The 24,225-nt window shown below is 47.7% G+C and overlaps 1 protein-coding gene across 1 annotated transcript in view; it reads left to right on the top strand.

The window, feature by feature from the left end:
* Positions 1-24,225, top strand: part of LOC134966567 (espin-like) — a 620,060-nt gene that overhangs the window by 271,577 nt on the left and 324,258 nt on the right. Inside the window, exons 3-5 of the mRNA XM_063943414.1 lie at positions 18,139-18,325; positions 18,751-18,933; positions 22,095-22,226. Coding sequence (XP_063799484.1) covers positions 18,139-18,325; positions 18,751-18,933; positions 22,095-22,226 — 502 coding nt within the window. The remainder of the gene's footprint in view (positions 1-18,138; positions 18,326-18,750; positions 18,934-22,094; positions 22,227-24,225) is intronic.

Below are 24,225 nucleotides of genomic sequence, written 5' to 3'. Positions count from 1 at the left end.
TAAAATCCATTTATGTCACTACAGGGTCGCTGCTCAGGCCTGCCGTGGCTTCGGCATGGGTGAGTAGCACTGTTGAAAAGTGGGCAGATAACTTGTCATCTGAGATAGATACCCTGGACAGGGATAGCGTGCTTTTGACTCTTGGTCATATCAAGGACGCTGCAGCATATTTAAAAGAAGCTGTAAGGGATATTGGCCTTTTGGGTTCAAGGGCCAATGCCATGGCAGTCTCAGCAAGGAGAGCATTGTGGATTCATCAATGGAATGATGAATCTAAAAAGGCGATGGAGTCGTTATCGTTTAACGGTAGTGTCCTGTTTGGTGATGGCCTCACTGACCTGGTGTCTACGGCCACCGCGGGTAAGTCGTCATTATTACTGTATGTTCCTGCACAACAGAAGAAAACGCCTCACTATCAGATGCAGTCCTTTCGGCCCAATAAATTAAAAAAAAGGACGAGGATTCTCCTTCCTTGCTGCGAGAGGAAGAGGAAGGGGAAAAAGGTCACAGGCTATAGCAGGTTCCCAAGAGCAGAAGTCCTCTCCGGCTTCTACCAAATCCACCGCATGACGCTGGGGTTCCTCTGCGGGAGTCCGCACCGGTGAGGGCACGTCTCAAACTTTTCAGTCAGGTCTGGGTGCACTCGGACCTGGATCCTTGGATAGTAGAAATAGCAACCCAAGGATACAGATTAGAGTTTCAAGACGTGCCCCCTCACCGATTTTTCAAATCGGCCATGCCAGCTTCTCTTATAGAAAGGGAGGTAGTATGCGCTGCGATACTTAAGTTGTGTCAAAATCAAGTAATTGTCACGGTACCCCCGTCACAACAGGGGGAAGGCTTTTATTCGAGCCTGTTCATGGTCCCGAAGCCCGATGGCTCAGTCAGACCAATTCTGAACCTAAAATCCCTCAATTTATTTAAAAAAAAAAATCAAATTCAAGATGGAATCTCTCCGAGCAGTGATCTCCAGTCTGGAGGAGGGGGATTTTATGGTGTCGGTCGACATAAAGGATGCCTACTTGCATGTCCCCATATATCCTCCACATCAGGCTTACCTGAGGTTTGCTGTTCAGAATTGTCATTACCAATTTCAGACGTTGCCGTTTGGTCTGTCCATGGCTCCGAGGGTTTTCACCAAAGTAATGGCGGAAATGATGGTTCTCCTGCGCAAACAGGGAATCACAATTATCCCGTACTTGGACGATCTCCTCATAAAGGCGAGATCCAAGGAGCAATTGCTGAAAAATGTTGCCCTTTCACTGACGATTCTGCAACAGCATGGTTGGCTCTTAAATTTGCCAAAATCACAGTTGGATCCGACGACACGGCTGTCGTTCCTGGGTATGATTCTGGATACAGAATTGCAGAGAGTTTTTCTTCCAGTGGAGAAGGCTCTGGAAATACAGAACATGGTAAAACAGATTCTAAAACCAGCAAAGGTGTCAGTTCTTCAATGCACTCGGTTGCTGGGGAAGATGGTGGCGGCCTACGGGGCCATTCCGTATGGCAGGTTCCATGCCAGGGTGTTTCAGTGGGACCTGTTGGACAAGTGGTCCGGGTCTCACCTGGACATGCACCGGAAAATAATTCTATCTCCCAGGACCAGAATCTCCCTTATGTGGTGGCTGCACAGTTCTCACCTTCTGGAGGGACGCAGGTTCGGGATTCAGGATTGGATCCTGGTGACCACAGATGCAAGCCTCCGAGGCTGGGGAGCAGTCACACAGAGAAGACATTTTCAGGGAAAGTGGTCAAGCCAGGAAGCTTGTCTACACATAAACATTCTGGAATTAAGGGCCATTTACAACGGCATTCTGCAAGCAGAACATCTTCTTCGAGGTCTGCCTGTCTTGATTCAGTCAGACAGCGTGACAGCAGTGGCGTACATAAACCGCCAGGGCGGAACAAGGAGCAGAGCGGTGATGGCCGAGGCCACGAAGATTCTTCACTGGGCGGAAAGACATGCCAGCGCTCTGTCATCAGTCTTCATTCCAGGAGTGGACAACTGGGAAGCAGACTTCCTCAGCAGACACGATCTCCATCCAGGAGAGTGGGGTCTTCATCGAGAGGTCTTTGCAGAAGTGACGAGTCGTTGGGGAATTCCTCAAGTAGACATGATGGCGTCCCGCCTCAACAAGAAACTTCAGAGATATTGTTCCAGGTCAAGGGACCCTCAAGCGATAGCGGTGGACGCCCTAGTGACACCATGGGTGTTTCCGTTGGTATACGTGATCCCTCCACTTCCACTCATTCCAAAGGTGATAACAATTATAAGGAGAACAAGGGTTCAGGCGATACTCATTGTTCCGAATTGGCCAAGAAGGGCCTGGTATCCAGATCTTCAGGAGTTGCTCATAGAAGATCCCTGGCCTCTTCCTCTTCGGGAGGACCTGTTGCAACAGGGGCCGTGCGTGTATCAAGACTTACCGTGGCTGCGTTGGACGGCGTGGTGGTTGAACGCCACATCCTAGCCCGAAAGGGTATTCCCAGTGAAGTCATTCCCACACTTCTTCAGGCTAGAAAAGAAGTAACGGCAAAGCATTACCACCGTATTTGGAGAAAATATGTGTCTTGGTGTGAATCCAAGAAGGCTCCTACGGAAGAATTTCACTTGGGGCGTTCGCTCCATTTTTTGCAAGCAGGTGTGGATGCTGGCCTAAAGTTAGGCTCCATTAAAGTACAGATTTCGGCCTTGTCGATCTTTTTTCAGAAAAAATTGGCCTCCCTTCCAGAAGTTCAGACCTTCGTGAAAGGCGTACTACACATCCAACCTCCATTTGTGCCTCCTGTGGCACCGTGGGTTCTTAATGTGGTGTTGCAGTTCCTGCAATCGTATTGGTTTGAACCTTTGCGCAAGGTTGAGTTCAAATTCCTTACTTGGAAAGTAGTCATGTTGTTGGCCTTGGCATCCGCAAGGCGGGTGTCTGAGTTGGCGGCTTTGTCTCACAAAAGCCCCTATTTAATCTTCCATGCTGATAGAGCGGAGTTGAGAACTCGTTAGTGGGTTGCAGAACTGGACAATTGTCACAGATCTGCTATTCCGGCGCTAATTCTAGAAATCAAAAAATTATGTATATATATATAAATATATCAAACTATTTTTTTAAAAAAAGATAAAGAGATATGTGAATAGGCAGCTGAGTAAAAGCAACTTGCTAGGTCGCTTAAGATTATGTAGAACAAACAAAGAAAAAGTATACTCTGTGCCAAAAAACTATATAATACCAGTGTGCAGTCTGTCATGTATAATGATTGACTCAGTACAACTTCAATTATAAATAACCATTTTTATATTTTGGTTTGTTTAAAAGTTAGCAGCATAAGAGTTGAGAACTCGTCAGCAATTTCTGCCAAAAGTGGTTTCATCCTTTCACGTGAACCAGCCTATTGTGGTGCCAGTGGCTACTGACGCCTTGGCGGAATCAAAGTCTCTCGATGTGGTCTGAGCTTTGAAGATCTGTGTCGCCAGAACGGCTCAGATTATGAAAACAGAGGCTCTGTTTGTCCTGTGGGCTCCCAACAAGATTGGGGCTCCTGCTTCTAAGCAGACTATTGCACGCTGGATTTGTAATACGATTCAGCAGGCTCATTCTACGGCAGGATTGCCGTTACCGAAATCGGTGAAAGCCCATTCTACCAGAAAGGTGGGCTCATCCTGGGCGGCTGCCCGAGGGGTCTCTGCGTTACAACTTTGCCGAGCTGCTACTTGGTCGGGATCAAACACCTTTGCGAAGTTCTACAAGTTTGATACCCTGGCTGAGGAGGACCTCTTGTTTGGTCAATCGGTGCTGCAGAGTCATCCGCACTCTCCTGCCCGTTCTAGAGCTTTGGTATAAACCCCATGGTTCTTGAAGCATCCCCAGCATCCTCTAGGACGTATGAGAAAATAGGATTTTAATACCTACCGGTAAATCCTTTTCTCTAACGTCCTAGTGGATGCTGGGGACTCCGTAAGGACCATGGGGAATAGACGGGCTCCGCAGGAGACTGGGCACTCTATAAGAAAGATTTGGTACTATCTGGTGTGCACTGGCTCCTCCCTCTATGCCCCTCCTCCAGACCTCAGTTAGATTTCTGTGCCCGGCCCGAGCTGGTTGCACACTAGGAGCTCTCCTGAGCTGCTAGAAAGAAAATTTAAAATTAGGTTTTTTATTTTACAGTGAAACCTGCTGGCAACAGGCTCACTGCATCGTGGGACTAAGGGGAGAAGAAGCGAACCTACCTGCTTGCAGCTAGCTTGGGCTTCTTAGGCTACTGGACACCATTAGCTCCAGAGGGATCGACCGCAGGACTCGTCCTTGGTGTTCGTTCCCGGAGCCGCGCCGCCGTCCCCCTTACAGAGCCAGAAGCATGAAGATGGTCCGGAAAATCGGCGGCAGAAGACATCAGTCTTCACCAAGGTAGCGCACAGCACTGCAGCTGTGCGCCATTGCTCCTCATACACACTTCACACTCCGGTCACTGAGGGTGCAGGGCGCTGGGGGGGGGCGCCCTGAGCAGCAATAATATCACCTTGGCTGGCAAAAATAACCACAATATATAGTCCCAGAGGCTATATATGTGGTAATTACCCCTGCCAGAATTACAGAAAAAAGCGGGAGAAAGGCAGCCGAAAAAGGGGCGGAGCCTTCTCCCTCAGCACACTGGCGCCATTATTCCCTCACAGTTCCGCTGGAAGGAAGCTCCCTGACTCTCCCCTGCAGTCTACACTACGGAAAGGGTAAAAAAGAGAGGGGGGCACTAAATTTGGGCGCAGTTTAATATAATAAGCAGCTATAAAGGGTCATAATTCAGTTAGTCCCTGTATTATTATAGCGCTCTGGTGTGTGCTGGCATACTTTCTCTCTGTCTCCCCAAAGGGCTTTTGTGGGGTCCTGTCTCCTTGTAAGAGCATTCCCTGTGTGTGTGCGGTGTGTCGGTACGGCTGTGTCGACATGTTTGATGAGGAGACTTATGTGGAGGCGGAGCAGATGCCTATTAATGTGATGTCACCCCCTGCGGGGCAGACACCTGAGTGGATGGATTTATGGAAGGAATTACGTGCAAGTGTCGACTCCTTACATAAAAAATTTGACGACATGCCAAATGCAGGACAGCCGGCTTCTCAGCTCGTGCCTGCCCAGACGATTCAAAGGCCATCAGGGGCCCTGAAACGACCATTACCTCAGATGGCAGACACAGATGTCGACACGGATACTGATGCAAGTGTCGACGACGATGAGTCAAATTTAATGTCCACTAGGGCCATTTGTGGCATGATTGAGGCAATGAAAATGTAATACACACCTTACTGATATAAACCCGGGTACCTCAAAGAAGGGTATTATGTTTGGAGAGAAAAAACTACCTATAGTTTTTCCCCCATCTGAGGAATTGAATGAGGTGTGTGAAGAAGCGTGGGCTTTCCCCGATAAAAAATTGGTGATTTAAAAAAAATTACTAATGGCGTTCCCTTTCTCGTCTGAGGATAGGTCACGTTGGGAAACTCCCCCTAGGGTGGATAAAGCGCTCACACGTTTGTCTAAAAAGGTGGCACTACCGTCTCCGGATACGGCCGCCCTAAAGGAACCTGCTGATAGAAAGCAGGAGGCTATCCTAAAATCTATTTACACACACACTGGTGTTATACTGAGACCAGCTATTGCCTCAGTCTGGATGTGCAGTGCTGCTGCTGCTTGGTCAGATTCCCTGTCGGAAAATATTGACACCCTAGACAGAGACACTATATTGCTAACCATAGAGCATATAAAAGACTCGGTCTTATACATGAGAGATGCACAGAGGGAGATCTGCCGGCTGGCATCTAGAATAAGTGCTTTGTCCATCTCTGCTAGGAGAGGCTTATGGACTCGGCAGTGGACAGGAGATGCAGATTCTAAAAGGCACATGGAAGTTTTGCCTTGTAAGGGTGAGGAGTTATTTGGGGACGGTCTCTCAGACCTTGTTTCCACAGCAACGGCTGGGAAGTCTGCATTTTTGCCCCATGTCCCCTCACAGCCTAAGAAAGCACCGTATTACCAGGTACAGTCCTTTCGAACCCGGAAAAACAGGCGCGGAAAAGGCGGGTCCTTTCTGTCTAGAGGCAGAGGAAGGGGGAAAAAGCTGCAACACACAACCGGTTCCCAGGACCACAAGTCCTCCCCCGCTTCTTCCAAATCAGCCGCATGACGGTGGGGCTCCACAGGCGGAGCCAGGTACGGTGGGGGGCCGCCTCAAAAATTTCAGCGATCAGTGGGCTCGCTCACGGGTGGATCCCTGGATCCTTCAAGTAGTATCTCAGGGGTACAAGCTGGAATTCGAGGCGCCGCCCCCCCGCCGTTTCCTCAAATCAGCCTTACCGACGACTCCATCGGGCAGGGAGGCTGTGCTAGAGGCCATTCACAAGCTGTATTCCCAGCAGGTGATAGTCAAGGTACCCCTACTTCAACACGGCCGGGGCTACTATTCCACACTGTTTGTGGTACCGAAACCAGACGGTTCGGTGAGACCCATTTTAAATTTGAAATCCTTGAACACTTACATAAAAAAGTTCAAGTTCAAGATGGAATCGCTCAGGGCGGTTATTGCAAGCCTGGACGAGGGGGATTACATGGTATCCCTGGACATCAAGGATGCTTACCTGCATGTCCCTATTTACCTTCCTCACCAGGAGTACCTCAGATTTGTGGTACAGGATTGCCATTACCAATTCCAGACACTACCGTTTGGACTGTCCACGGCACCGAGGGTGTTTACCAAGGTAATGGCAGAAATGATGATACTCCTTCGAAAAAAGGGAGTTTTAATTATCCCATACTTGGACGATCTCCTTATAAAGGCGAGGTCCAGGGAGCAGTTACTGGTCGGAGTAGCACTATCTCAGGAGGTGCTACAACAGCATGGCTGGATTCTGAATATTCCAAAGTCACAGCTGGTTCCTTCCACTCGCTTACTGTTCCTGGGGATGATTTTGGACACAGAACTGAAAAAAGTGTTTCTCCCGCAGGAGAAAGCCAAGGAGTTGTCATCTCTAGTCAGAGACCTCCTAAAACCAAAACGGGTATCGGTGCATCGTTGCACACGAGTCCTGGGAAAAATGGTGGCTTCATACGAAGCAATTCCATTCGGCAGGTTCCATGCGAGGACCTTCCAGTGGGACCTCTTGGACAAGTGGTCGGGATCGCATCTTCAGATGCATCAAATGATAACCCTGTCTCCAAGGACCAGGGTGTCTCTACTGTGGTGGCTGCAGAGTGCTCATCTTCTAGAGGGCCGCAGATTCGGCATACAGGACTGGGTCCTGGTGACCACGGATGCCAGCCTTCGAGGCTGGGGAGCAGTCACACAGGGAAGAAACTTCCAAGGACTATGGTCAAGTCAGGAGACTTCCCTACATATAAATATTCTGGAACTAAGGGCCATTTACAATGCCCTAAGTCAGGCAAGACCCCTGCTTCAAAACCAGCCGGTACTGATCCAATCAGACAACATCACGGCAGTCGCCCATGTGAACCGACAGGGCGGCGCAAGAAGCAGGATGGCAATGGCAGAAGCCACAAGGATTCTCCGATGGGCGGAAAATCACGTACTAGCACTGTCAGCAGTGTTCATTCCGGGAGTGGACAACTGGGAAGCAGACTTCCTCAGCAGACACGACCTACACCCGGGAGAGTGGGGACTTCATCCAGAAGTCTTCCTACTGTTGGTAAACCGTTGGGAAAGGCCACAGGTGGACATGATGGCGTTCCGCCTCAACAAAAAGCTAAAGAGATATTGCGCCAGGTCAAGGGACCCTCAGGCGATAGCTGTGGACGCTCTAGTGACACCGTGGGTGTACCAGTCGGTTTATGTGTTCCCTCCTCTGCCTCTCATACCAAAGGTACTGAGAATAATAAGAAGGCGAGGAGTAAGAACGATACTCGTGGTTCCGGATTGGCCAAGAAGGGCTTGGTACCCGGAACTTCAGGAAATGGTATCAGAGGACCCATGGCCTCTACCGCTCAGACAGGATCTGCTGCAGCAGGGGCCCTGTCTGTTCCAAGACTTACAGCGGCTGCGTTTGACGGCATGGCGGTTGAATTCCGGATCCTAAAGGAAAAGGGCATTCCGGAGGAAGTCATTCCTACGCTAATAAAAGCCAGGAAAGAAGTAACCGCGAACCATTATCACCGTATTTGGCGAAGATATGTTGCGTGGTGTGAGGCTCAGAAGGCCCCAACAGAGGAATTTCAGCTGGGTCGCTTTCTACACTTCCTACAGTCGGGAGTGACTATGGGCCTGAAATTGGGTTCCATTAAAGTCCAGATTTCGGCCCTGTCGATTTTCTTCCAGAAAGAACTGGCTTCACTGCCTGAAGTTCAGACTTTTGTAAAGGGAGTGCTTCATATTCAGCCCCCCTTTGTGCCTCCCGTGGCACCTTGGGATCTCAATGTGGTGTTGAGTTTCCTAAAATCACATTGGTTTGAACCACTTAAAACTGTGGATCTGAAATATCTCACGTGGAAAGTGGTCATGTTATTGGCCTTGGCTTCGGCCAGGCGTGTGTCAGAATTGGCGGCTTTGTCTTGTAAAAGCCCTTATCTGATTTTTCATATGGATAGGGCAGAATTGAGGACTCGTCCCCAGTTTCTCCCTAAGGTGGTATCTGCTTTTCACTTGAACCAACCTATTGTGGTGCCTGCGGCTACTGGGGACTTGGAGGATTCCAAGTTACTGGATGTAGTCAGGGCCCTGAAACTTTGTTTCCAGGACGGCTGGAGTCAGAAAGACTGACTCGCTTTTTGTCCTGTACGCACCCAACAAGATAGGTGCTCCTGCTTCTAAGCAGTCTATTGCGCGCTGGATTTGTAGCACTATTCAGCTGGCGCATTCTGCGGTAGGCTTACCGCAGCCTAAATCTGTAAAAGCCCATTCCACACGGAAGGTGGGCTCATCTTGGGCGGCTGCCCGAGGGGTCTCGGCTTTACAACTTTGCCGAGCTGCTACTTGGTCAGGGGCAAACACGTTTGCAAAATTCTACAAATTTGATACCCTGGCTGAGGAGGACCTTGAGTTCTCTCATTCGGTGCTGCAGAGTCATCCGCACTCTCCCGCCCGTTTGGGAGCTTTGGTATAATCCCCATGGTCCTTACGGAGTCCCCAGCATCCACTAGGACGTTAGAGAAAATAAGATTTTACTCACCGGTAAATCTATTTCTCGTAGTCCGTAGTGGATGCTGGGCGCCCGTCCCAAGTGCGGAGTGTCTGCAATACTTGTATATAGTTATTGCCTAACTAAAGGGTTATTGTTGAGCCATCTGTTGAGAGGCTCAGTTATATTTCATACTGTTAACTGGGTATAGTATCACGAGTTATACGGTGTGATTGGTGTGGCTGGTATGAGTCTTACCCGGGATTCAAAATCCTTCCTTATTGTGTCAGCTCTTCCGGGCACAGTATCCTAACTGAGGTCTGGAGGAGGGGCATAGAGGGAGGAGCCAGTGCACACCAGATAGTACCAAATCTTTCTTATAGAGTGCCCAGTCTCCTGCGGAGCACGTCTATTCCCCATGGTCCTTACGGAGTCCCCAGCATCCACTACGGACTAAGAGAAATAGATTTACCGGTGAGTAAAATCTTATTTCTCTGACGTCCTAAGTGGATGCTGGGGACTCCGTCAGGACCATGGGGATTAGCGGCTCCGCAGGAGACAGGGCACAAAAGTAAAAGCTTTAGGACTAGGTGGTGTGCACTGGCTCCTCCCCCTATGACCCTCCTCCAAGCCTCAGTTAGGTTTTTGTGCCCGGCCGAGAAGGGTGCAATCTAGGTAGCTCTCCTGAGCTGCTTAGAATAAAAGTATAGACTTAGGTTTTTTTATTTTCAGTGAGTCCTGCTGGCAACAGGCTCACTGCATCGAGGGACTAAGGGGAGAAGAAGCGAACTCACCTGCGTGCAGAGTGGATTGGGCTTCTTGGCTACTGGACATTAGCTCCAGAGGGACGATCACAGGCCCAGCTATGGATGGGTCCCGGAGCCGCGCCGCCGGCCCCCTTACAGAGCCAGAAGAGTGAAGAGGTCCAGAAATCGGCGGCAGAAGGCATCTTGTCTTCAAGAAAGGTAGCGCACAGCACTGCAGCTGTGCGCCATTGCTCTCAGCACACTTCACACTCCGGTCACTGAGGGTGCAGGGCGCTGGGGGGGGGCGCCCTGAGACGCAATGAAAACACTATTTATGGTAAAAAATACATCACATATAGCTCCTGGGCTATATGGATGTATTTAACCCCTGCCATTTTACCTCATAAAAAGCGGGAGAAAGGCCGCCGTGAAGGGGGCGGAGCCTATCTCCTCAGCACACAAGCGCCATTTTCCCTCACAGCTCCGCTGGAAGGACGTCTCACTGACTCTCCCCTGCAGTCCTGCACTACAGAAACAGGGTAAAAAAGAGAGGGGGGGGCACTAATTTGGCATATAAAAACATATATAGCAGCTATAAGGGAGAAACACTTATTTATAAGGTTGTCCCTATACATATATAGCGCTCTGGTGTGTGCTGGCAAACTCTCCCTCTGTCTCCCCAAAGGGCTAGTGGGGTCCTGTCCTCTATCAGAGCATTCCCTGTGTGTGTGCTGTGTGTCGGTACGCGTGTGTCGACATGTATGAGGAGGAAAATGATGTGGAGGCGGAGCAATTGCCTGTATTAGTGATGTCACCCCCTAGGAAGTCGACACCTGACTGGATGGTCTTATTTAAGGAATTACGTGATAGTGTCAGCACTTTACAAAAAACTGTTGACGACATGAGACAGCCGGCAAGTCAGTTAGTGCCTGTCCAGGCGTCTCAAACACCGTCAGGGGCTCTAAAGCGCCCATTACCTCAGTCGGTCGACACAGACACGGACACTGACTCCAGTGTCGACGGTGAAGAAACAAACGTATTTTCCAGTAGGGCCACACGTTACATGATCACGGCAATGAAGGAGGCTTTGCATATTTCTGATACTACATGTACCACAAAAAAGGGTATTATGTGGGGTGTGAAAAAACTACCCGTAGTTTTTCCTGAATCAGAAGAATTAAATGAAGTGTGTGATGATGCGTGGGTCTCCCCCGATAAAAAATTGCTGATATCTAAGAAATTATTGGCATTATACCCTTTCCCGCCAGAAGTTAGGGCGCGTTGGGAAACACCCCCTAGGGTGGATAAGGCACTCACACGCTTATCAAAACAAGTGGCGTTACCGTCTCCTGATACGGCCGCCCTCAAGGAGCCAGTTGATAGGAAGCTGGAAAATGTCCTAAAAAGTATATACACACATACTGGTGTTATACTGCGACCAGCGATTGCCTCAGCCTGGATGTGCAGCGCTGGGGTGGCGTGGTCGGAGTCCCTGACTGAAAATATTGATACCCTGGACAGGGACAGTATTTTATTGACTATAGAGCGTTTAAAAGATGCGTTTCTATATATGCGTGATGCACAGAGGGATATTTGCACCCTGGCATCAAGAGTAAGTGCGATGTCCATTTCTGCCAGAAGATGTTTATGGACACGACAGTGGTCAGGTGATGCGGATTCCAAACGGCATATGGAAGTATTGCCGTATAAAGGGGAGGAGTTATTTGGGGTCGGTCTTTCGGACCTGGTGGCCACGGCAACATCTGGAAAATCCACCTTTTTACCCCAACTCACCTCTCAGCAGAAAAAGACACCGTCTTTTCAGCCTCAGTCCTTTCGTCCCCATAAGGGCAAGCGGGCAAAAGGCCAGTCATATCTGCCCCGGGGTAGAGGAAAGGGAAAAAGACTGCAGCAGACAGCCTCTTCCCAGGAACAGAAGCCCTCCACTGCTTCTGCCAAGTCCTCAGCATGACGCTGGGGCCTTACAAGCGGACTCAGGTGCGGTGGGGGGTCGTCTCAAGAGTTTCAGCGCGCAGTGGGCTCACTCGCAAGTGGACCCCTGGATCCTACAGGTAGTATCCCAGGGGTACAGATTGGAATTCGAGACGTCTCCCCCTCGCAGGTTCCTGAAGTCTGCTTTACCAACGTCTCCCTCCGACAGGGAGGCAGTATTGGAAGCAATTCACAAGCTGTATTCCCAGCAGGTGATAATCAAAGTACCCCTCCTACAACAGGGAAAGGGGTATTATTCCACACTATTTGTGGTACCGAAGCCAGACGGCTCGGTGAGACCTATTCTAAATCTGAAATCTTTGAACACTTACATACAAAGGTTCAAATTCAAGATGGAGTCACTCAGAGCAGTGATAGCGAACCTGGAAGAAGGGGACTATATGGTGTCCCTGGACATCAAGGATGCTTACCTTCATGTCCCAATTTGCCCTTCTCACCAAGGGTACCTCAGGTTCGTAGTACAGAACTGTCATTATCAGTTTCAGACGCTGCCGTTTGGATTGTCCACGGCACCCCGGGTCTTTACCAAGGTAATGGCCGAAATGATGATTCTTCTTCGAAGAAAAGGCGTCTTAATTATCCCTTACTTGGACGATCTCCTGATAAGGGCAAAGTCCAGGGAACAGTTGGAGGTCGGAGTAGCACTATCTCGGGTACTGCTACAACAGCACGGGTGGATTCTAAATATTCCAAAATCGCAGCTGATCCCGACGACACGTCTGCTGTTCCTAGGGATGATTCTGGACACAGTCCAGAAAAAGGTGTTTCTCCCGGAGGAGAAAGCCAGGGAGTTATCCGAGCTAGTCAGGAACCTCCTAAAACCAGGAAAAGTGTCAGTGCATCATTGCACAAGGGGCCTGGGAAAAATGGTGGCTTCTTACGAAGCGATTCCATTCGGCAGATTTCACGCAAGAACTTTTCAGTGGGATCTGCTGGACAAATGGTCCGGATCGCATCTTCAGATGCATCAGCGGATAACCCTGTCTCCGAGGACAAGGGTGTCTCTTCTGTGGTGGCTGCAGAGTGCTCATCTACTAGAGGGCCGCAGATTCGGCATTCAGGATTGGATCCTGGTGACCACGGATGCCAGCCTGAGAGGCTGGGGAGCAGTCACACAGGGAAGAAATTTCCAGGGAACGTGGTCAAGTCTAGAGACTTCTCTCCACATAAATATACTGGAGCTAAGGGCAATTTACAATGCTCTATGCCTAGCAAGACCTCTGCTTCAAGGTCAGCCGGTGCTGATCCAGTCGGACAACATCACGGCAGTCGCCCACGTACACAGACAGGGCGGCACAAGAAGCAGGAGGGCAATGGCAGAAGCTGCAAGGATTCTTCGCTGGGCGGAAAATCATGTGATAGCACTGTCAGCAGTGTTCATTCCGGGAGTGGACAACTGGGAAGCAGACTTCCTGAGCAGGCACGACCTCCACCCGGGAGAGTGGGGACTTCACACGGAAGTCTTCCACATGATTGTGAACCATTGGGAAAAACCAAAGGTGGACATGATGGCGTCCCGCCTCAACAAAAAACTGGACAGGTATTGCGCCAGGTCAAGGGACCCTCAGGCAATAGCTGTGGACGCTCTGGTAACACCGTGGGTGTACCAGTCAGTGTATGTGTTCCCTCCTCTTTCTCTCATACCCAAGGTACTGAGAATTATAAGACGGAGAGGAGTAAGAACTATACTCGTGGCTCCGGATTGGCCAAGGAGGACTTGGTACCCGGAACTTCAAGAGATGCTCACGGAGGACCCATGGCCTCTGCCGTTAAGAAGGGACTTGCTTCAGCAAGGACCCTGTCTGTTCCAAGACTTACCGCGGCTGCGTTTGACGGCATGGCGGTTGAACGCCGGATCCTAAAGGAAAAAGGCATTCCGGAAGAGGTCATACCTACCCTGGTCAAAGCCAGGAAGGAGGTGACCGCACAACATTATCACCGCATTTGGCGAAAATATGTTGCGTGGTGTGAGGCCAGGAAGGCCCCCACGGAGGAATTTCAACTCGGTCGATTCCTGCATTTCCTGCAAACAGGAGTGTCTATGGGCCTCAAATTGGGGTCCATTAAGGTTCAAATTTCGGCCCTGTCGATTTTCTTCCAAAAAGAATTGGCTTCAGTTCCTGAAGTCCAGACATTCGTCAAGGGAGTACTGCATATACAACCCCCTTTTGTGCCTCCAGTGGCACCGTGGGATCTCAACGTAGTTCTGGGATTCCTCAAATCACATTGGTTTGAACCGCTCAAATCTGTGGATTTGAAATATCTCACATGGAAAGTGACCATGTTGTTGGCCCTGGCCTCGGCCAGGCGAGTGTCAGAATTGGCGGCTTTGTCTCACAAAAGCCCATATCTGATTTTCCATTCGGACAGGGCAGAACTGCGGACTCGTCCCCAGTTTCTCCCTAAGGTGGTGTCAGCGTTTCACCTGAACCAACCTATTGTGGTGCCTGCGGCTACTAGGGACTTGGAGGACTCCAAGTTGCTAGATGTTGTCAGGGCCCTGAAAATATATATTTCCAGGACGGCTGGAGTCAGGAAAACTGACTCGCTGTTTATCCTGTATGCACCCAACAAGCTGGGTGCTCCTGCTTCTAAGCAGACGATTGCTCGTTGGATTTGTAGTACAATTCAGCTTGCACATTCTGTGGCAGGCCTGCCACAGCCAAAATCTGTAAATGCCCATTCCACAAGGAAGGTGGGCTCATCTTGGGCGGCTGCCCGAGGGGTCTCGGCTTTACAACTTTGCCGAGCTGCTACTTGGTCAGGGGCAAACACGTTTGCTAAATTCTACAAATTTGATACCCTGGCTGAGGAGGACCTGGAGTTCTCTCATTCAGTGCTGCAGAGTCATCCGCACTCTCCCGCCCGTTTGGGAGCTTTGGTATAATCCCCATGGTCCTGACGGAGTCCCCAGCATCCACTTAGGACGTCAGAGAAAATAAGAATTTACTTACCGATAATTCTATTTCTCGTAGTCCGTAGTGGATGCTGGGCGCCCATCCCAAGTGCGGATTGTCTGCAATACTCGTACATAGTTATTGTTACAAAAATCGGGTTATTATTGTTGTGAGCCATCTTTTCAGAGGCTCCTCTGTTATCATGCTGTTAACTGGGTTCAGATCACAAGTTGTACAGTGTGATTGGTGTGGCTGGTATGAGTCTTACCCGGGATTCAAAATCTTTCCTTATTGTGTACGCTCGTCCGGGCACAGTATTCTAACTGAGGCTTGGAGGAGGGTCATAGGGGGAGGAGCCAGTGCACACCACCTAGTCCTAAAGCTTTTACTTTTGTGCCCTGTCTCCTGCGGAGCCGCTAATCCCCATGGTCCTGACGGAGTCCCCAGCATCCACTACGGACTACGAGAAATAGAATTATCGGTAAGTAAATTCTTATTTTTCTCTTAGTCCGTAGAGGATGCTGCGGATCCTGTCTATACCCCATGGTTCTTGAAGCATCCCCAGCATCCTCTACGGACTAAGAGAAAAGGATTTACTGGTAGGTATTAAAATCCTATTTTAAACAACTTGAAACTGAAGTACCAGTGACCTAGCAGAAACCGCGCACTGAGCTGAGGAGGCTCCTGGCTAGAAATTACCACTGTGAAAACTGCCGCACATCGCTGGTGATGTATCACTTTATCGCTGTGTATCATTAGCATATATAGAGTCTCCCTCTAAACTTCCATTTCTGCATTTGTTGTCATCTCGCTGGCTACTTGCATCTGTTTTAATTTCTCTGGCGATTTGCATCATTTTTTATCTCCCCAGCGATTGCCAGGTGTTCTCCAGCCGCCTGGTAGTATAGGCCGCCTACATTCTGATTGGCTGCAGTGCTAGGAGACAGACAGAGGCTTGAGAGCCAAGGCCAGGCCTGATGTATAATGCAGCTGGGGGAGGCCAGGCGGCTACACATTGTCATAGTCTAGTACAGGGGTGGCCAACCAGTCAGAGGCAAAGAGCCAGAAAAGATCCGTAGTAAAGGTCAAGAGCAATATCATGCGCGCGCGTAGGGCGCGCACACGAAAGGGGGCGTGGCCTAGTTGTCACAAAGCCACACCCCATTTTTGTGCGCACACCTTTCGGTATGACATTTGTAGGAGTATGACCTTGTGTCATAACCCCGTTTTTAGTCATGTTGTACAATGCCACATACATATAATGCCCCAGTACAGTGCCACATACATATAAAAATGCCAAAAAATGGGTGCCTCCACAGTGCCAGAAACATATGTCCACACAGTGCCAGATAAATATATGCCCCCATTGTCAGATACACATGCCCCAACAGTACCAGATACACATGCCCCCACAGTGCCAGATACATATATGCCCCACAGTGCCAAATACATATATTCCACAGTGTCAAATACATGTATGCCCCCACAGTGCCAAATACATATATGCCCCCACAGTGCCAAATACATATATGCCCCACAGTGCCAGATATGCCCCCAGTGCCAGATACACATGTCCTTACAGTGTCAGATATGCCCCAAGTGCAGATACACATGTCCCCACAGTGCCAGCTATGCCCCCAGTGCCAGATACTCATGTCTCCACAGTGCCAGCTATGCCCCCAGTGCCAGATACACATGTACCCAAAGTGCCCCCTCCCCCCCAAAGTGCTGCTCACCATGCTGCTGCTGTGAGGGGAGGGGAGGAGAGCGCAGTGCGCGCCTCTCCTGCCCCTCTGACTCCGGCGGAGGTGTCTATCTTCAATTCGGCGCCGGACCGTGAACCAATCAGAGCTCGCGGTCCGGCAGCCAATCAGGAGCCTTAGCTGACGGACCGCGAGCTCTGATTGGCTCATGGGCCGGCGGTGAATTGAAGATAGACACTGCCGCCGGAGTCAGAGGGGCAGGAGAGGCGCGTGCTGCGCTCTCCTCCCCTCCCCTCACACACCGGAGACCTTAGAAGTCTGTGTGCGCCGGGCTGTGTGTGTCGGACAGCGGTGGCCGGGAGCAGATCGAGCCGCATGCGGAGGATGAAAGAGCCGCATGCGGCTCGAGAGCCGCGGGTTGGCCACCGCTGGTCTAGTATAACAGGTTCTCTTGCTGGGGATCTAGTGCCTGCTTATATGGAGCTGCTTCGCAGCAAAGACCATCCAGAACGCGCATGTCCATGTTTGTATATGTAATATGTATATGAAAGGAATGCTGTAGAATCAGAAGTGTTTGCGTCAATCAGTTGTTTTATTTTATCAGGGCGATACAGTGATGTACTAGCATCTAATTGTTTTACATTGTATACAGTATGCATTGGAATGTTTGACAATGAAAACATTGAGTCAGATATATTGGGTGTGTAGTTGGGAAGTGTTTTGCAGTGCTGGTCTGTGTGTGACCCAGCCTACTAGCCACTGCTACTCCTGTACATCAGTGTTTTCAGAGCTTGATCTTTACAATTCAATATTGAAACCAACATCTGTAAAAATGAATTTCCTACCTCCATTATCTCCATGGTTTGGGTCACTTGCAGCAATCACTGTGGAGGTCCCCAATGAATACAGAAGAGTGTCATACTGCCAAGCTATCCCGATTTCAGACAGAACAGCCCCAATTTGTAGACCTCAAAAGGGGTGGAACTTTACTACTAACCTTTCCAGCGCTGTGAATCAGGAGGCTGGGTAATTAACTGTCACAAATACATTGGTGTTATTAGCCATTAACCTATTGTGTCAGAAGACCCCTACTGTATGGATTGGTATTGAAATGCTAACGGTGGGATGCCGGCAGTCAGAATGCCGACCGTGGTATCCCGATGTTCAGAATCCTAACGGGGAAAGGTATACTTACCTTCTCCCAATGGCCCCCTAGCCCTCCCTTCCTGCAGCCTTAACCAAACCCTTCCCCGCCCCGCAGCCTAGCCTTAACCCTTTCCCGCAGCCTAAACCTAACACGCTTCCCCGCCGCGACTTACCAGTCAGACAGTCTTGCGGATGCTCGTTCGGAATCCCAGCGGTTGGGGTTGCGGCACCGGGCTTGTGACCCTATTTGGGGATGCCAGTGTCAGCATTCTGAGTAGTGTCGGGAATCCGGCGTCGGGATTTTAACTGCCGGGATCCTGACCACGAGGATCCTGACCGGATCCCCTACTGTAGGTTTGACATTTTTCAAATTATTCACTTTTCTTTTTTTCTTCATTAGTATATGAAAAAGATGATCCAATAACAGAGTTATACACATATGGGTTGTCACCTGCTATGAGAGAATATTACGTTTTTGTATAATGAATCTGTTCCGATGTCTATTTATTTTCTCTCTCTAGTGCTATAAATTCTCAGACAAAGAATGGTGCCACACCCCTCTACTTAGCCTGCCAGGAAGGACACTTGGAAGTCATTCAGTATTTGGTGAAGGACTGTGGGGCTGATCCTCACATAAGAGCGGCTGATGGCATGACCCCTTTGCATGCAGCTGCCCAGATGGGTCACAGTACAGTTATCGTGTGGTTGGTAAGTGTCGGAGGACTCACTTTCTGTGCTTCATATAAGTGCTCCAGGCTTCAAGGAGGCTGCTGATGATCTGAGATGTTCCATCACTAGGGGACATCTAGCCATTAAATGGCAGTGATTAAATACAATTCTATTTTTATTATATAATACTATTTATGTATTACTTTTGTATTACACTCCTTTGTGTAGAAAGCATTTAGTTTATGTTATTTGGTGCCGTTCTCTCGTGTTATTACGTGCATTTTGAACAAAACCATAGGCATTAGTTAATATATGGGTAATCATTTCCATCTGACCAGGCAGTGCAGTCAGGGCCCCAGATCCGGCACCTGTGTTATCTGTTCATGGGCCCTGGGCAAATGCCCTGCTGTAAATCTGTATGATGAATATGGGAAACGTAATGTCTCGTGTTTCCTCTCGCACAGATGAGTTTTACAGACATCAGTCTTTCTGATCGCGACGCCGATGGAGCCACTGCCATGCATTTTGCTGCAAGCCGAGGTCATGCGAAGGTGCTAAGCTGGCTCTTTCTCCATGGAGGGGATATGAGCACCGATAACTTTGGAGGAACCCCGCTACATGATGCTGCAGAGAACGGAGAACTTGAGGTTTCTTCATTTTCTTTTCATTATTGTTACTCAGCCTAATTATACATATTGGGGGACAGTAATAGAACATCCATAGCAACTAACTAGATTTGGACTGATTTTGTAAATGTTACTAGGGTCGGGTATGGCTGTCTAAGTCGACCTGAAAAAGGTCGACAGTGCCCAAGTCGACCACAAAAGGTTGGCACAGGAAAAAGGTTGACTTGAACAAAAGGTTGACACAGGAAATGTCGACACAGGAAAGGTCGACATGAGTTTTTTTATTATTATTTTTGTGTTGTTTACTCCGTAAAGTGACTGGGAAATGCTCACCATGCTTCAGGAAAGGTGCCTCACTTCGGTACTGCTGCGCTTGGCACAGGTTACTATTCCCAATCGTAGTCCACGTGGATCATAAAATATGAAAAAGTTCCAAAAATGAAAAAAAAAAAAAAATGTTAAAAAGACTCAACACAAAAAGGAGTTAATGTGCAGAAATGGGAGAGGGCATTTAAATCTAGGGGAAAATAACCTGAGACCTGTTACACACAGTATATCACTTACCTAGGTTAACATCCCTAGTTACTGTATGTAACAGTTAGTAATACATTGATGATCTCCCACTGCACAAAAGTGGCTTCCCAAGGGGTGGTCTTCAGTTTGCCGGCGGTCGGCCTCCCGACGACGAGCTTACCGGCGCCGAAATCCCGACTGCCGACATACCGACAGCTTTTCTCCCTCTTGGGGGTCCACGACCCCACTGGAGGGAGAATAGACGCGGCACCGGGCCCGCAGTATGGCGAGCGCAGCGAGCCCCGAAGTGGCTCATTTGCGCTCTCCCAGCTGTCAGTATGCCGGCGGTCGCGATTCCGGCGCAGGTATGCTGGCCGCCGGGAGCCCGACCGCCAGCATAACATACTACACCATTCCCAAACTGTGATAATACTACAATGTGTATAGCACAAGACAGCTTTGATGCTCAGTAATTATCCACTTGAAATGTATGTGGTTGGAATATGGTGCATTTTTCATTTGCTAGTGGGCTGCAGTATAAGTCCAAATCCCACCAAGTTTCTGGATGTCGTCCAGTTGATGGTAAATGGGGCAGTCGCGCTGTCATCCTGCTGTATGGGGTCTTCTGAGGCCGGTTGAATATTTTTTTTATCCAAAGTAGAGAGTATTTTATTTATCTTTCCTGCTTATTGTGTTCATACTTCTTCCTTATTTTGGCTTCGGACAGTGCCATACATTGATTATGTATAAGATAATGTACTCCACACTTTAAATTAGAAGTATTACATAATTCACTAAGAAATTCTGTTACCATATAAAGGTACAAAACACAGACAGATGGCCTCTGTATAGTATGGAGTATTTCTAATATCACAGTGTTAGTAACTCATTTATTACGCAGTTTTATCTATCTATCTATCTATCTATCTATCTATCTATCTATCTATCTATCTATCTATCTATCTATCTATCTATCTGTCTATCTGTCTATCTATCTATCTATCTATCTATCTATCTATCTATCTATCTATCTATCTATCTGTCTATCTGTCTATCTATCTGTCTATCTATCTATCTATCTATCTATCTATCTATCTATCTATCTATCTATCTATCTATCTATCTATCGTGCATCCGGAAAGTATTCACAGCGCTTCACTTTCTCCACAGTTTGTTATGTTACAGCCTTATTCCAAAATGTAATAAATTAATTTTTCCCCCTCAAAATTCTACACACAATACCCCATAGTGACAACATGAAAAAAGTTTTTTTGTGATTTTTGCAAATTTATTAAGAATAAAAAACTAAGAAATTACATGTATATAAGTAATCACAGCCTTTGCCATGAAGCTCAAAATTGAGCTCAGGTGCATCCTGTTTCCACTGATCATATTTGAGATGTTCCTACAGCTTAATTGGAGTCCACCTATGGTAAATTCAGTTGATTTGACATGATTTGGAAAGGCACACAACTGTCTGTATAAGGTCCCGCACTTGACAGTGCATGTCTGAGCACAAACCAAGCATGAAGTCAAAGAAATTGTCTGGCCGGCCGTCTAAACTAAGTAATTGGGGGAGAAGGGCCCTAGTCAGGGAGGTGACCAAGAACCCAATGTCAGAGCTACAGAAATCCTCTGTGGAGAGAGGAGAACCTTCCAGAAGGACAACCATCTCTGCAGCAATCCACCAATCAGGCCTGTATGGTAGAGTGGCCAGACGAAAGCTACTCCTTGGTAAAAAGCACATGGGAGCCCGCCTGGAGTTTGCCAAAATGCACCTGAAGGACTCTCAGATCATGAGAAGCAAAATTCTCTGGTCTGATGAGACAAAGATTGAACTCTTTGGCGTGAATGCCAGGCATCATGTTTGGAGGAAACCAGGCACTGCTCATCACCAGGCCAATACCATCCATACAGTGAAGCATGGTGGTGGCAACATCATGCTGTGGGGATGTTTTTCAGCGGCAGGAACTGAGAGACTAGTCAGGATAGAGGGAAAGATTAATGCAGCAATGTGCAGAGACATCCTAGATGAAAACCTGCTCCAGAGCGCTCTTGACCTCAGACTGGGGCAACGGTTCATCTTTCAGCAGGACAACGACCCTAAGCACACAGCCAAGATATCAAAGGAGTGGCTTCAGGACAAATCTGTGAATGTCCTTGAGTGGCCCAGCCAGAGCCCAGACTTGAATCTGATTGAACATCTCTGGAGAAATATGAAAATGGTTGTGCACCAACGCTTCCCATCCAACCTGATGGAGCTTGAGAGGTGCTGCAAAGAGGAATGGGCAAAATTGCCCAAAGCTAAGTGTGCCAAGCTTGTGGCATCATATTCAAAAAGACTTGCAGCTGTAATTGCTGCCAAAGGTGCATTAACAAAGTATTGAGCAAAGGCTGTGAATACTTATGTACATGCGATTTCTTAGTTTTTTATTTTTAATAAATTTGCAAAAATCTCTAAAAAAAAACTTTTTTCATGATGTCATTATGGGGTATTGTGTGTAGAATTTTGAGGGAAAAAATTTATTCCAATTTGGAATAAGGCTGTAACATAACAAAATGTGGAAAAGGTGAAGCGCTGTGAATACTTTCCAGATGTACTGTGTGTGTGTATATATATATATATATATATATATATATATAAAATATTATCTCTCTTTGAATTTCAGTGCTGTCAGATCCTTGTGGTGAATGGCGTTAAGCTTGGAATCAAAGACCATGACGGGTACACAGCTGCAGACCTCGCGGAATATAATGGACACATGCATTGTGCTAAATATCTAAGGACGGTGGAAAATATGGTAATGGTTTATTGATTGTCTTCCTGTCCTTTGTCCCATGCAGTATACGGTCAGGAACTTGTTTGTTTAACCCGCTCAGAGCTGCCTGAACAGACAACAAAACAGGCCTGTGTTACTGTAGTTTGCTAACTACTGACTTTTTCCCCACAATGAAACTAATAGATTAAGTGTGTTGGATAGAGGGACATGGATATGTCAAATCCATAATTTAGGCTTTAGTTACTGAGACTTCCTAGGGCAATGTTAAAAGTAAATGAACTACCTTAGTACTAAACTGAACTATGTTCTTAGGGACGTAAAGTTCCAATCTAATGGCTAGCCTGACTTCTACTGCAGGTTTGTTGTGAGATTATGGTATTTATGCCATTTCTTCTCCACTCCCCAACAAACCACTAAAGCCTCCTTAGACTGTGATTTCAAGGTGGCCGATATAGGACAATAAAATGTAGGACAATAAGCTTACTTGGCAAAGCACAGTATGTCAGTTAGGTTTGTTGTGACATCAGTGGGCATAAAGATGTGTGGATATACTAATCCGTGTTGAACTATCCGGACCACAAACCAAATAATCAGGCTTCTGCAATACTTAATATGTAATGCAATATATAAGAAACTCTGCTCTCCTGAGTGCATATTTTTAGATGCGAAAGGTAACATGCTGGACAGAAGTCATTAACTATAGACATTTCATTTATTTCAAGTAAATTATTTATCTTAAAACATGCATGCTTAATGTCCACTTTAATTTGTGTCAGGTATTCTAGATTGAATATATAAGTATGTTATTTGAGTAGCCTGTTATTTGTACCAACAAAAAGTAAAAAAATGAATTAAAACTAGTAGTTTGCAGGTAGTGGGTGTACACCTTGGGTTGCATTCAGTATCCCGATAGACGGGATGTCAGGGGTCATGTGACCATCGCCAGAATCCCGACACTACTCGGGAGACTGGCGCCGGAAGACCGACAGGTGACATCCCAAAGGTAAGTATTGCGGAAACTGCTGGGGGGGGGGGGGGAAGGATTAGGCTCTGGGGGAGGTTGGGTTTAGCTGATGACGTCACTCATTCCCTGACACCCGGCCAGCGGCCGCATGCGGGCTTCTTGGGACATGGGGTTTATTTAAGGTAAGCTAATTTAATTATTTGTTTTGTTAAGTTCGATTAAATTACAAGGAAAAGCAATACATTATCACACTGTGGTTTGAGCCGCTGCGGCTGCTGCATATAAATATAACCGCTGAAATGTGTATATACGTTGCGTATACACGCCGGCACGTTATGCGCACAGTATAACGACACGTGCGGGTGAATACACCTTACTCCAAACAAGAATGGAATGCGACCCCAGTAGTTAAATGTAATGTTGTGGTCCAACGCATCAACAGTATTTACTTGAATATATATATATATATGTGTACAAAAGAAGCTACCAGCGCCACAGATGCAGTATCTAAGGTATATAAACAGTATGGGAAAAAAGACCGTTCTGGACTAATAAACAGAACCTAACCTGGTGGACACTCCCTTCCAAGTATTTAGGGCGTCAGCTTAAAAACCTCAAAAGCATACGAAGGCACTGGTATATATGCCTACAAGTTAGAAATAGTGCAGGGGGATGAGGTTATTGCAAGCGACCAAAGGTGTCTAATAAATAATGTAAAAAATGTAAAAAACCAGGTGCTGGTTTTTTACATTATTTATTAGACACCTTTGGTCGCTTGCAATAACCTCATCCCCCTGCACTATATATATATGAAAAAAAGGTACAACAATATATACAGAGAAGAGCTACAACCAATAATACATACGTTTAAACGCGAGCGCTCCTGGATCCAGGCCTCAGTCAGTCTTAGCAAGATGACCTCAGTGAATAGGGACTGAGCCTGGTCAGGAGACCTCTCTTTTATACAATGTGTCCAAATACAGTACAATGGGAAATGTAAGCTCTTCTTTCATAGGTCAGAGGGCAGGTCATTTACAGTACGTGAGGGGTCATAGG

Source organism: Pseudophryne corroboree, chromosome 10 (assembly GCF_028390025.1).
Source record: "Pseudophryne corroboree isolate aPseCor3 chromosome 10, aPseCor3.hap2, whole genome shotgun sequence".
NCBI lineage: Eukaryota > Metazoa > Chordata > Amphibia > Anura > Myobatrachidae > Pseudophryne > Pseudophryne corroboree.
Note: the sequence above shows the minus strand (reverse complement) of the source record. Positions and strands in the feature narration are given on the sequence as shown.